This window comes from Sinohyriopsis cumingii, unplaced genomic scaffold (genome assembly GCF_028554795.1).
Source record: "Sinohyriopsis cumingii isolate HCF-2022 unplaced genomic scaffold, ASM2855479v2 utg001505l, whole genome shotgun sequence".
NCBI classification, from domain to species: Eukaryota; Metazoa; Mollusca; class Bivalvia; order Unionida; family Unionidae; genus Sinohyriopsis; species Sinohyriopsis cumingii.
Window position 1 is genome coordinate 1006148 of NW_028316006.1, and position 14210 is coordinate 1020357.

Below are 14210 nucleotides of genomic sequence, written 5' to 3' on the forward strand. Positions count from 1 at the left end.
ATCTCCAGTCTGCCCATCCATTGTTAACTCATCTTCCTACGAAGATGTGCTCAAGATTAGCCAAGTTGAACGAAGCCTATGTGAATTTGCATAGGGTCATGACAAGTCTGATACCGAGACCTGAAGAGATAGACAATATCATAATGTTGAAAGTCACTGAAGACCTGAAAGAAGAGCTCTTCAAGGAGGAATTCAAGAAGGAGAAAGAAGAATGGATGGAGAAGTACAGACTTTATAAACAGCAGAGAGAGCAGCAACAGCAGCAGCATGAACCTGACAGAGGCTTTGTCAACAGTTGTATCGACACCAAAGAGTTCTTCTTCTCTTTTCCGAAGAAGCAGACCTTATCCTGTGAGAAAGCCTGTCGTCAGAGGAGGCCGCCATCTTATAACCTAAGCGATCGCCATAGCTTCAAGTTCCAAAACAAATTTCAGGGCTACCCCATACTCTCGAAAAGAAATAACATTCCATTGCCTATAATATGTTAGTCAGTTAGAAGAAAAAATACAGAAGTGAGTCTATCAGCACATGATTTCTTTATCTTGGTTAGAAAGTGCGACTCTAAGTCCTCCGTTTCCGTTGCTAATCAAAATTTTAAAAATAGTAATGTTCTGTAAAAAAGTGAGTGAGTGTTTCTTTTAGGTTTGTGCGTTTTTTTGTTTTTGTTTTGTTTTTTTTTTTTTGTTTTTTTTTTGTTGGTGATGATATGGATAATGTAAGTTCGGGTACAACGAAATTAAAAGAATTAGGCCCAGAACTCGGTGTGGAGGGAAGAAATATACGCAACAGTAGCGGGAGCAAGAAATGCAGACCTAGCCAGTTAGCACTCCACCCACCTCGAGAACACAAATAACATCTAGTCAACAGCCGACTATACCTAACAACCTGCCCCGGAAAGAGTGGTGGCAAAACAAAGGGCCAATTATGTTAGACAAACGGTATGGCAAACTCAAATGTAATTATTGGAGGCACTACGTTCTTTTCTGGGGCCCCGAGTGGCCGAGTGGTCTAAAGCGCTCTCCGTTACGGATCACTGTCATCTCACCTTTGTCTGCGTGGGTTCGAGTCTCGGATTCGGCTAATGTGAGTATGTGAGAAAGCTTGCCAGTAGCTTCTCGTGGGTCGGTGGTTCTTTCCGGGTTTTTCCCGGGTTCTTCCTCCACCATTAATACTGGCCGCCATGTATAGCCTATCGCGTGCTGAAAAATGGCGTTAAACCCTACAACAACAACAACGTTCTTTTCTCACTCCGATACTACAGGCAATCTCAGCTGAAAGAACAACCACAACAACAATAAAAGCGACAGACACCATAGCAGCGGATTTGAAACTATCTACCTCAACTAAAGAATTAGTATCAGAACCAGAAGAGGAAATTGAGGCGGTTGAGGAGGAAGAGGGGGACGCTGACCCTCGTTGAGAAGTACACCGAAATTGGACTAGATCAAGCATTGTATGACGTCAACAAAGCAGGGCAGTTTATTAGAGCCATACAATACGTTGCCTACAAATCTCTAGACACCTTTAAACCAAGACCTTCTCAATGGGGATTAGGGTCAGAGTTCTTCCCCAATTCTACAGACAAACCTACACTGGATACCCCTCAGTCAACTGGTAGAAGCCGCTGCTTACATTGCCGCCCATCATGGCTACGCATTTCCTGATATCAAGAATCGTGAGACTAGGAGTGCGGGAAAGAACGTGAAAGCAAAAGAGAGACGTGTTACCTTCTAATAGAAAAAAACAACCTTTTTTAGGGCTCCAAAAGATTGCTTTTTATTAAATAGGGAACCATATTTGGCTTGGTATCCCTCCTTGACTAAACTATTCTCGAAACAAACTTGACCCATTGGAACACTGTAACAAACTTAACTTTTTAAACCTAACAGTGACCAAACTGGTATATGTCTCTTAGAATAATTTAAATAAGATCAGTATGGCTATTTTTATGTACACTAAGTACTAATATTAGATAGATATGTTAGGAAGTAGGAAATTTAACAGACTCGTTAGATTTGAACTAATTGCACAAGTGGTTAACACATTATTGGTACTTTTTACTGTCCATTAGCAAAAAACGGGACTTGATTTGAAATAAGTACGGGCTAGCGTTTTGGTGAGTACTTAACACCCATGGCTGTCTTTTTGAGCACCTTTTTCCTCCTTTACCACGCTCGGACAGAAAAATGAGTGTGTGGTGAGACTATTCCCACTCATGTTTAAAGCCTTTCAGTCAGGTTGTTAAGGACTAGTTAGTCCTACACCTGAGTGGCTAAATTTAAAAGTAATCTGTGAGTACATAAAAGCCTGGGAGATGAGGCTCTCTTTCCTTCCCTAGGAGTAATTAAAAATCACGCGGTGCGTTATTAAACCAGTCATATATGCTCCATTAGAGCGAAAATCACTTTAATTCAAGTAAGCAAGCAAGCAAGTTCGGGTACCGTCTCTAGCACTCTTGATGACACCAACTGTCTGGGTTATTTTCTTTCTTGCAAGCCCTTATGTTCCACTTCTGTTTGTGATAATAACTTGTGATACTTCACATTTTCTAAAGTGGAAATCTTTACAAGCCGTACAAAATACAAAACTTATATGACATTGGCTTTCGACACTTGCACAGACTCTTCACTTTATAAGTGTCACGAGAAAATTGTATATCCCATTTTTACCATTTTCAAAAACACGCACACACTTGCAGCTTGACCAGAAATATGTACATCTTGTTTTGTGGATAAGTCACAGACAAGTCCAAGTCCATAGGTTGTTATGAACGTTAGGAATATCCCCTCATTTTTTCAGAAATATCAAAGCTTGTATGTGCATTTTCCCTTTTCCACTCTATATTAGTGCTTAGATTTGTTCCAAAAAAAAGAAAAAAGAAACGAAACAATTTTGAAGAAAAAAACAACTGAATTTTGAATTCAGGTTTCTCTCTGTTTATAATTTTTTTCAAGTTGATGGTGCATGACAGAGTACATTCGCCTACCTTTCCAAAGTGAGAGACATTTCTTCACATGTCACTGCCTTTGTTAAATTCGGTTTCATTGGTTAGTTATCGTAAATCTTTAATTTTTGATGCATTTCTTTTTGATAGAAGATTTAAGGCTTTCTAGTGTTGTAACGGTATTTATGTTGTTTAGTCTGTTGATGAAGTTATCTACAGCAAAGTGCTTAAGATTTTTTCAGGTTTTTTATTATTTCAAGCCCTACAAAAGGAGACCAAGTTTGTCTTCAAAGAGGATTGAAACTCTAAATTACACGGGCGTGAAGGAAAACATCGTTATGTTCATTCTAATCATGCTTGCCTATCTCTTTGTGTTTTAGAGGTCATATTTCTTCTTAAGTAAATACACGCATCAATAGACGGACAGATTGGGTCATCATCCTTGAGTTTCACTGTACTTTCGGTTCTTTACTTCATACACACCCCAAATTCATTAGTTTGAAAAAAAGAAAAAAAAGATAATATGCCCCTCAATACTGTAACACGTCTGTTCTGACTCTACCGATGTGAGTGTGAGCGTTTATGTTAAAATGTTTAAGTGAGATATAAAAAAATGGTCAGCTTGAAAACGCGAACCAATACTGTGACGCTCAGTATTTTGATGTGGTAAGAAGAAATGGTACAACACACACAAAGAGGGCTTGTAAGTTCACATTTCAGTCTGTCTGCACTGTAATGGTAACAACGCAAGAACATAGGGATTATTATGCCACACAGTCCTAGAACAAAACAATGCATCACCCGTTGTAAGCCATTTCATTGGCTATACTTATTGGCTGATTATTTAAGAATTGCTCATTTTTTAAAAAAAATGTTTTCCGATGCTCCTTTGGTCCCGGCCCAATGCCCGCCGCACCCAACCCACCCATGTTATAGGGCCAACCTACCTACCTGCATATCTTCCTACCCACCTACCTACCAACCTTCAAACATACATACATACATACGAAAGTTATTATTATTATTATTATTATTAAAATTGATATTGACATACAATTTATCACAAATTAAACAGCATACTACAAAGGTTGGTCATGGAGGAGAGAGAAGTTGAGACGAGTTACCTCCCAGAAATAGGTCATGTGATCATTACGGAAGAAACTCCATGATGGTTGACTATGAATCACGAAAGTAAACAGTCATTTTCGTAACAACCTGTCTCTTATTCACCAATATCAGTCATCAGCTTTAAACTTCAGAAAGAATCACATTAGGAAAACTGTCCAATGTCAGGAAATACACTCCAGGTAAAAGAAAAAAATACTTTTTTCATTGACCACCCACCCACCGTTCGATTTGTTTTTCCCGAGGGTCTTTAATTTTAACCAAGATTGCGAGTCTCAGGATTACGGATGTCGGAATATATCAGTTAAGCATGTTTTCATAATAGTTTTTTTTTTAATTAGGCAACTTTGTGTGTTTTTTTTGTTTGTGATTTATTACCACTTTTATGATCATTGTAAACCCGGTTGAATCTGTGTCACTGTGAACAGTCATGCCAACTTTTCAGCATTTGGTACATTGTTCATGTAGCTCACATTGTTGGTTGTCTGTATACATGACTATCCTTAGGTTCCCAACATATATGTTTTAAAATATATATTTCTACTGAGTTTGGAACCTCAAGACATCGATTTCTGCAGCTGTGTGCCATGTTTATTTTTAGAATCTGATCATATGGCATTAACTGTACAAATCAATAGAATGTGATTTTGACTTGCAGTAAACGCAAATGAATTAGAGCAAGTTTGATTCTGGAGTCACATGAAAATTACAGATTGTTAAAGAAATGTGAAAATATTTATATTTATATTTAACTAAGTGTAAGAAAGGATGTTAAGCATTCTATTCTGAGTTTCAAAAGGAAGGTTTTCTTCTGTACACTGTTCATATCACCGGATTATGACCAAAGTATATATTAAAATAATTAGTCATAAACATGTGAGCATAAAGGTGTTCAGATACTATATACTAAACTAATTCTTACTGTGAGTCTCAGAGCTACCCATGGCTTTGCTGTACATACCAGGGAGAGGAGATTATTATTATGGGGTTGTTTTGGTGGTAATTATATATATATATATATATATATATATATATATACTGCTTATTCTATATCATTATGCCCTGATATAAAAACCTCCACTTTGGTACTTTTATATGGTTGAACCTCATAGTTGGCTTATTGATATCTTGCTTACTCTTAACACTTGAACAAATCTTGTAATTATTGTAATATCGGAAATTTGTCCATGTATAGTTAACAGGAATCGACTTTATTTGTTTTTTTTGTAGTTTGAATCACTATTTATTCCCAGTCTACAGTAAAATGTTTATTGTAATTTTGTAATGTTGTAACGTATTCATGGTAATCTGAATACATATAAAGTTTGCATCCGTTTAGTTTAAAACAGATTAAGATTCAATATACGACCACATTGTGAAAATGCATTCATATAAAGCTTTGTCATTGGGTAAGGATGGGTGGGTGATTGCACTGAGTGTCTGTTACATGTACATGAGCGATGCAGTGTTATGCAAGGCGGTCATCCATGAGTGAAATCTGGCCTGGAAAAAGGAAACAGCAGAGCCTGAGATTGAGACTGATTTTAGAGGTAGCTTTTCAAATGTAAAGTTGTCTGTGGTAGAGACAAAATCTTGGGCTCAAGGTTGTATAATCTGCAGCTGTGGACTATGGCAAAATAGGAATGTTTCTTTTAATATCATGAAAAATGTACACCTTAATACCATTTAAAAATGTATACTTTATACCACATTTGAAAATTTACAAATGAAGGTGAATTTTTTATTTTTAATTATCATTTTTATACATTTTGTATTTTGTTTCAATTTCAGAAAGCTATAGAGCTTGTCACAAAGGCAACAGAAGAAGACAAGAAAAAAAATTATGAAGAAGCATTGAAGCTCTATGAACATGCAGTTGAATATTTCCTGCATGCAATCAAGTGTAAGTATATAAGTTTGTTATCTCTTTGGTTTATTGAATTTTATCTATAAATTATTGTTATTATTATTGTTCATGTTGTTCATAACAAAATTTAGATAATGTCATTAGATATAAAGCCTGTTTCATCTGCAAATGAAGACCCACAGTAAAGAAGTAACACTAAATTGTTTTGAAATCTCAAATGCAATTGAATAGATTTAATCAGTTTTACCAAGCTCCAGGTCAGAGGCAGGAATTGTTAAATTGATCATGTATCTTTATAGACTGCAAGGCATGTAAGATGTTGCGATGGTGATGTTTTGTGAGGTATTTTGTGAATGACTGCATGTGATGTTTGCAGCAAAATCATTAATACAATTTGGCATGTTTGTTCAGAGGGTGAAGTTCAAGATTACAATTTGTTGAACTTTTTGCCTAATTAACCCATTTTATCCTGAATACGACAGTGGTTGTAATACCTCATTCTATCCTGAATACGCCTGCAGTCGTAGTATCCCATTTTATCCTGAATATGACTATAGTCATACTCTACTACGTATGTGTTTAGCGCTCTAGAAACACGTGTTATATGTCACAAATATTTGTGTACTTCTTCACCTACACAGGAAATGGTTAAAGCACGTATGCGCAGTGAAATTTAAAAAAAAACGCGCTTGGAAAAGAAATTGTTGACTTGAAAATCGATAGATAAAATGATGGACGACAACTCTAATGTAAACATGAATGTTGATAGCGAGGGTAGCGACATTGAAGTTGACTATTTGGATGATTCCGATGATAATATTTACTTAAATGATGGGTTAGAATTGAATAAAGTTGATGAAAGAGATGATGCAGTGAATGGATATCACTGTCAGTTCTGTTTGGTGTATATATGTAATCTTCTATAATTATTTCTATATACATTGAATTCTATGGGAGAATGCTTGATACAAAAAAACATCCATATTTTATTTTACCTTATTTTTAACTTTTCATGCGAAATCACAATATACCTCCCATGGGAAAGTTCATTTTTACAGTCATCTTTCCCTGTATTGAGTTGTATCAAACAGAATTTCTGTTTTGATGTACAAAATTCTTTTTTCATTTAACAAGATGAAGCACAGAGTGAGAAGGCAAAGGAGAGTATACGAGCAAAATGCCTAACCTATTTGGATAGAGCAGAGAAACTGAAGAAACATATCAGCAAAGCGAAGAATAAACCTGTAATGGATGGTGGCAATACTGGTGGTGGAAATAAGTAAGTTCTGACATATGATAAAGACTATAGCGTACAATCATATAGTTAGACCTCATTCAGCCATACTAAGCAGAGAGCATGAAAATGTTCTAGGTAATTGGTGGATAGGATAATGTTTCATTTACACTTAAAGTGCTAATTCAAAGCAAAGCATGTTGGGTATTTTGGCATTCACCAAGAAATAGTTTGCAGTCTTAATCATATCCACTGAATTTATTCTAGGATTTACATTTGCTGAATTAACTCCAAAATCTCAACAGTTGCATAACAAAAATGAAAAGATTAGAAAAACAATTGCATTAAAATTGCAAGTCAGTAGTTTATTTTTGTTTTGTTTTTTAATCATATGCATGATAATTTATGCTTCTGACATCTCTCAACCTAACTTGGAAGAGCAATATTTCCAGACTGATTCTTATCTTTGCATTGGCTAAAAGAACTGAATTTTGTTGTAAAGCTAGTAAACCAGGCATATGTAATTAGGTGTCAATAGATAAATGTGCTGTGTTCAATATTTGACTAGCAAGCATAAATTGGATTTGCCTTTGATAACTGCTGTTGCACATGTTGTAAGTAGACAACTTGTTATGTTTTTTATTATAGCTATGAGCTGCACCAAAAGAAGTTCATCTCTACATGCAAGAATAGATTTAGTAACAATCCTTCAACATGTTATATAACATAAAATGGAATGTATGTGTACTTGTCATCATTCTTCTGAAAGCCAAAATCCACATAAAAATGTGCATAATTTTTAATTGTTAATGCATGTAAAATCCAACAGTTGAGTTTAGTGTGTATGTTTTTTTCTGCAAACTTCTTCATTTATTAGTTTTTACAAAGCAAGCATCAGTCGTGCATGCAGTGTCTGGGTCATCGGCTGAATCCAGGTAAAGATGCCACCTGATATCCAGGTACTCTTTCTGGTACCCGCCCATTGTTAATTACCAACAGGTAATAAAATGAGCCATAGGGTACCTGTTTACCATATACAGTTTTCTGCCAATGCCTGACAAGGCAGCACTCACTTTGTGTTCAAGTTGACAATCTATTAATTGAGCTGCAAATACATGTACATGTACTTTATCAGTGCCAAGCAGAGGTCTGCCTCTTTCACCAAATAATTGACCTCAATTCCACACGTCATCTCTCTGATTGAACCCTGGGTTTGGTACAGTGGCAAGTAACTGAGGGTGATTATTTTATCTTGCCGTACAATTGAAATGTGTTCATTTGCAAACTTGAGTAGATTTCACAAATTATATGATCAAAGTGTTACTTACAAAGCTCAAGCTCAGTCTATAAATAAGTATTCTTATATAACAGTGAGACCAAGGAAAGGGTGGCAGACAATATTTATGATGACGACCACGACAGTTTACTAGACAACGATGGAGGATTTCAGAACTTTATCAGAAAATGAGGATGAATTTTTTTACTTGGTACCAGGTGACATTAGGTAGTGGTATTTATAGAATACTGTGAATTTAAAAAAAAAGGCAGACTTAACTTCAGGTGTGTACACATTTATTACAATTTCCTTTTGATCAGGTACCTGGGTTACCAATCGTTTGGATCAATGGGTACCCGGTAGAAGTTTTCTAACATTTTGACAGCTTTAAATCCAGGTGATTACAAAGGGATTAGGTCAGGCTGTAAAGGCCAGATCTTAGGAGATAAGGAGATTAAGACACCTGCTAATTGATCATCGTTGCCTTATTGTCACTTTGATCAAAATACTAATTAGATGCACATGTTTAGATGCCTCACTTTGATAAGCGTCACTTTATACTATATTTAGAAAAACAGATCCAAGATTTTGCAACTTAATCATAGTGTTCCCTGAAATAGAAATTATTTATTTTGTTTATCTGAGAAAACAAATCTCATGTTGTCTTAAAATCAGCTTTTTTGCAGTGTTATATTTATATATATACTTTTTTTCTTCAGTGAATATTAAATTTGTACTTTTATGTTAACAGCTTTAGATATAATTTTTTGTGCTATGTCCAAGGTTGCAGATGATCCTGCATCCTATTAGACTGGCAGACAGAAAGTAAATATTGCATGAAATTCTGATAAAGAATGCAGAGATTTGTGGATTGCTAATTAAAGATATGTTTACAAGAGAAAGAATGGTGGTGGACTTCTTTCCATTCAAAGTGGAAGTGAAGTCACTTGAAGAGATGAATAATTATGTCCGTACTTCCATTAGGCTCCGGTGGCCTAAGCGGGTTAGAGCATCCACTTTGCAGGGTCAATCCCTGGCCGAATCATACCAAAGACTTTAAAAAATGATACTGGCAGCTTCCTTATCGTGTTATAGCACTTTTTAATAGGTAACTTACCTCCCTTAGATAGGCAGTGCTGTCATCAATTATTTTACTTCTGAGGGCTACCTTAATTGTCATTGAATAAAGATCTTTGTAACATTCCACACTTTACAGGCAGTGACATTTAAAATTATTTAGTTTTGATAATGAAAGCAAAGTCACAGTTGAAGAGTTCAAGACTGACATGCCCACAGTATTGAATTTGACAATATTTCCTAGGAATGTTCACATTGTTATGTGAGATATAAAGTGATACCATCCCTTCCATACAGTAATAAGAAAGAAAATCATGATTATAATGTATGGGTCAAGTCCTGCTAAAGTCACTGGAAATATTAATTATGTAGATTGCTGTTGTACAGCTGGGCAACTATTTTGGAAAAAGTTACCGTAATTTTTCTTCAAATTGGCTTAAAAATATATATCCACATATCCTGTGTGTTTTGCAATATTTATATATATATATATATATATATATATATATATATATATATATATATATATATATATATATACCAAGATACAAGATATGCAGATAGATAGTTGAAACTACTGTTTGTATTAAGGAAAAGCTATTTTCATGCTATTATGATAATGGATACCTTTGTCAAATGAAAAATGATTGCATTTGCTAAGAAAAATATGTCCTTTGATATTTTTGTTTAAAAAATAAGTGAAACATTTGCTTGCTATTTTTACTTGAAAGTAACTTAGAAAAAGATACACAACATGTATGGCTTTGCCTTAACAATATCCCCCCCCCCTTAGATTCCATCACCTAATTCAGTATATAATAATAATGTGTTTTAGGTAAAATTTAAATTTTGGCCCATTTTGCTATCCTTAAAAATGTTATTTTATATATTTAATTTTCTTTATTTCTTGTAAACAGTTCCAGAGTTTTATTGTACACAACTGCTTTATGACATTTACATTGTATTCTTATCATATTCATGAACAGTACTTGAGGGATTTTGCAACAGGCATACTTATCTTATTCATGAACAGTACTCAAGGGATTTTGCAACAGGCATTCTTATCATATTCATGAACAGTACTCGAGGGATTTTGCAACAGGCATTCTTATCATATTCATGAACAGTACTCGAGGGATTTTGCAACAGGCATTATCATATTCATGAACAGTACTCGAGGGATTTTGCACCAGGCATTCTTATCATATTCATGAACAGTACTCGAGGGATTTTGTGACATGCATTCTTATCATATTCATGAACAGTACTCAAGGGATTTTGCAACAGGCATTCTTATCATATTCATGAACAGTACTCAAGGGATTTTGCAACAGGCATTCTTATCATATTCATGAACAGTACTCAAGGGATTTTGCAACAGGCATTATCATATTCATGAACAGTACTCGACGGATTTTGCAACAGGCGTTATCATATTCATGAACAGTACTTGAGGGATTTTGCAACAGGCATTCTTATCATATTCATGAACAGTACTCGAGGGATTTTGCAACAGGCATTATCATATTCATGAATAGTACTCGAGGGATTTTACAACAGGCATTCTTATCATATTCATGAACAGTACTTGAGGGATTTTGCAACAGGCATTCTTTGATATCTGATGAATAAGTAGTCAACAGAAGTAGAAGCTGCAGTTAATGCATGCACAAAAATGCATTGAAGACTTCCTACCAGGGGAAGACAACAATATTTATCGAAAGGTCTTTAGAACAAACAAGTCAATTAACTGAAGAATATATCATCTTAGCTATGCAAACATTATTAATGAACAGATATAAATGTATAAAACCTAGTTTATGGTACATAAAATAACATTCTTACAATACATTTAACTGGTAATTTTTTTCACAGACATGTACACACACATTTTCATAAACCTACATCAACAAGTATGCTCATTCTTATAATTTTCACTCATTTTCGCTCTACCACAGTTTGATATCATGTTCAGCATTCAAAGACCCCAATTACCACTATAAATTGAGAGATTGCTGTATTTCCTTAACAGTAAGTATCAGTCTCCCTTAATCAACACCGCTAATGGGTGCTAGATTACTGGATGGATAGTTATTAGATTAGCCCTTTTTCCCAAACTCACCTGTCGAAAGACATGCACAACATAAAGATTTTACGGTTTGAATGTGACCTCTCTCTCATGCTAACTCTCAAATTTTTGGAATTACCTTGAGCTTGCTATAGCTGATTTTGAGCTTGTTCTGGTCATAGGGCAAGTGGATTTGTAAAACCCTGTAGAGGAAGTTTTACTGTTGTTAAGTCCTAAAGTTAGTTAAAGTTATTTTTGTCATCAAAATTTTTAATATAGACTTCTTCATTATTTTCAGAGATACTAATAATGATTCTGACAGCGACAATGACAAAGAAGGAGACCCAGAAAAGAAAAAGTTTACGAACGCATTATCAGGTAGGATGAGTACATGCTTATAGAGATACTGTGCACTTCGTTGCAAGAATTCTAGATTCAGTGTTCACTTTAGAACATGAAATTGTGAGATTCATGCAGATTTCTCAACATTTTTGTTGCAAGATGAGCTGAATGCTTGAAAATTGTGCATTATATTTTACAGCTCTACCATTATTTCTTTATTTTATCTCTCCCACATTAAAAAAATCCCTCCCTCCCATTTTTTAAAATAGAGATAGAATTGCTCCCCTAAATTATAATTTTCAGAATAGAACATTTAGGTTTTAGATCTGGCTGCATATGTTGTGGAATAATATTTTACTTATATGCTGTCGCTGTTAACCTTGGTCAGAATTATTATTTGTTGGGAATTGGTACACCTTAAGACAACTTGGCTTCTCAAAGGATTAAACTTTATACAGGGTCATAAACCCTGCAAGCATCTGTAAAAATAAACATTTTCAGACAAAATATGCCTTTATTTATTGAGACTAATGAAAATATAATGTTCTTGTTGTCGTTGCACAAGTCAGTCGATAAGATAAATGTCGTTTTATTTGCAATTTATTCAGAACTGGAGGTTGTACTATATATGAGATCAGCAATCATGCACATGAGAAAGCTCCTGGGGATTTGTTTCTGTAAAATGCCTTTAGACTGTTAGTTCAACTTCATCATAACTTTTTTTAAAAGCAATTTTGTAAGACTTTTAGGCTGAGGGTTATTCAGGGTCTGAAGTAGATGCAGTTTTGTAAGACTTTTAGACTGAGGGTTATTTTTGACAGATAATGTTTGTGAAGTTATTTCAGAGTAGATCCTTGTTTTAGATTGGCACATTTTTATAGTTGTTTCTGTTTCATCTTTTGTACATCAAGAGAAAAATAACTCACAAGGATTTCACCTGCTTTTTTGCTGGGTAACTGGAATTGTGTCCTTTTTAGATCCAAGCTGGAGCGCTGGAATACCCGGAAAGAGATGTAAGACATCACCACACTGGGAAACCGCTCTGGTGGCCTAGTGGTTAGAGCATCTGCCTTGGAAGCGGGATGTCTTGGGTTCGATCCCCGACCGAGTCATACCAAAGACTTACAAAAATGGTACTAACAGCTGCCTCGGTAGGCGCTCAGCATTAAGAGGTTCGTGTTAGGACTGGTTGGCCTGATGTCAGGATAATTTGTCTGGGTGGGACATCATGCTACATGTCTGCGGCATGATGCCCCAGTGCTAGACATCACTATAAACTTCTCCACTGCAGACATCGTAGCAATATGACTGAAAAATTGTTAAAGCTACGTTAAAAATCATAATCACACACACATACCACACTGGGGCAATTTTGCTATATAACATTTAAAAGTCCAATTGTTGTTACTTCACCAGTTTTTGCCAGATATTTGCAGTGTTTTATCTACAGATGGCTTCATGTAAGTCATTTGACTCATCAAGGCAAAAAACGACTCAGAATCGAAACCTATGAGTGTTATTCAAGCTGATGATCAGTCTTCAATAGTTTTTAAAAATAATTATATTGTTTAAATACATGACATAAATATTAGTTATCTAATGTAACTAAAGCCAAGGCATGTTTTCTAAATATTTTTATAGTGACTAGAATGTATTAATCCGACTAGCAGGCAGAGAAGAGCTTATCCCAAACAGCATGCAGTGTTTTCATTGAGGAAGTCTTCTGAATGTAGCTCTGACTCAGTAAACTGTTCACAATTTAAGAAATCATTTCATGTTTTTAATGGGCCCCGAGTGGCCGAGTGGTCTAAAGCGCTGTCCGTTACAGATCACTGCCATCTCACCTCTGTCTGCTTGGCTTTGAGTCTCGGATTCGGTTAATGTGGGTATGTGAGAAAGCTTGCTAGTAGCTTCTCGTGGGTCAGTGGTTCTTTCTGGGGTTTTCCCGGGTTCTTCCTCCACCATTAATACTGGCTGCCATGTATAGCCTGTCGTGTGCAGAAAAATGGCGTAAAACACTACAACATGTTTTTAAGTTCATAGATTCGTCTCTCTATAGTTTTCTACCATTTATTCAAAGCTTCCTAAGAAAATGAAGGTATTTCTGTCTTCCTCATCAATCTTGATAAGCATCAGATTTCTGTGTTTCTCAATTCCTAAAGGTTGTTAAGATCCTGCTCTGGACAGAAAAATGACTTGCCTTCTTTTTGAAAATGTAACCAGCAGTTTGTTTTCAACCATTGCTGAACAAAATTATGTTTTATCTTACAAGTAACT

General features: G+C 35.4%; 1 protein-coding gene across 2 annotated transcripts in view; it reads left to right on the top strand.

The window, feature by feature from the left end:
- Positions 1–4078: 4078 nt before the first annotated feature.
- Positions 4079–14210, top strand: part of LOC149772444 (vacuolar protein sorting-associated protein 4B-like) — a 32844-nt gene continuing 22712 nt past the window's right edge. Inside the window, exons 1-4 of one of the 2 annotated variants that reach the window (XM_089947815.1) lie at positions 4079–4251; positions 5861–5972; positions 7071–7215; positions 11890–11969. In XM_089947815.1, coding sequence (XP_089803941.1) covers positions 4231–4251; positions 5861–5972; positions 7071–7215; positions 11890–11969 — 358 coding nt within the window. In that variant the 5' untranslated portion in view covers positions 4079–4230. Of the gene's footprint in view, positions 4252–4967; positions 5069–5860; positions 5973–7070; positions 7216–11889; positions 11970–14210 lie in introns of those variants that run through there. The other variant, XM_089947814.1, reaches the window with a different exon arrangement.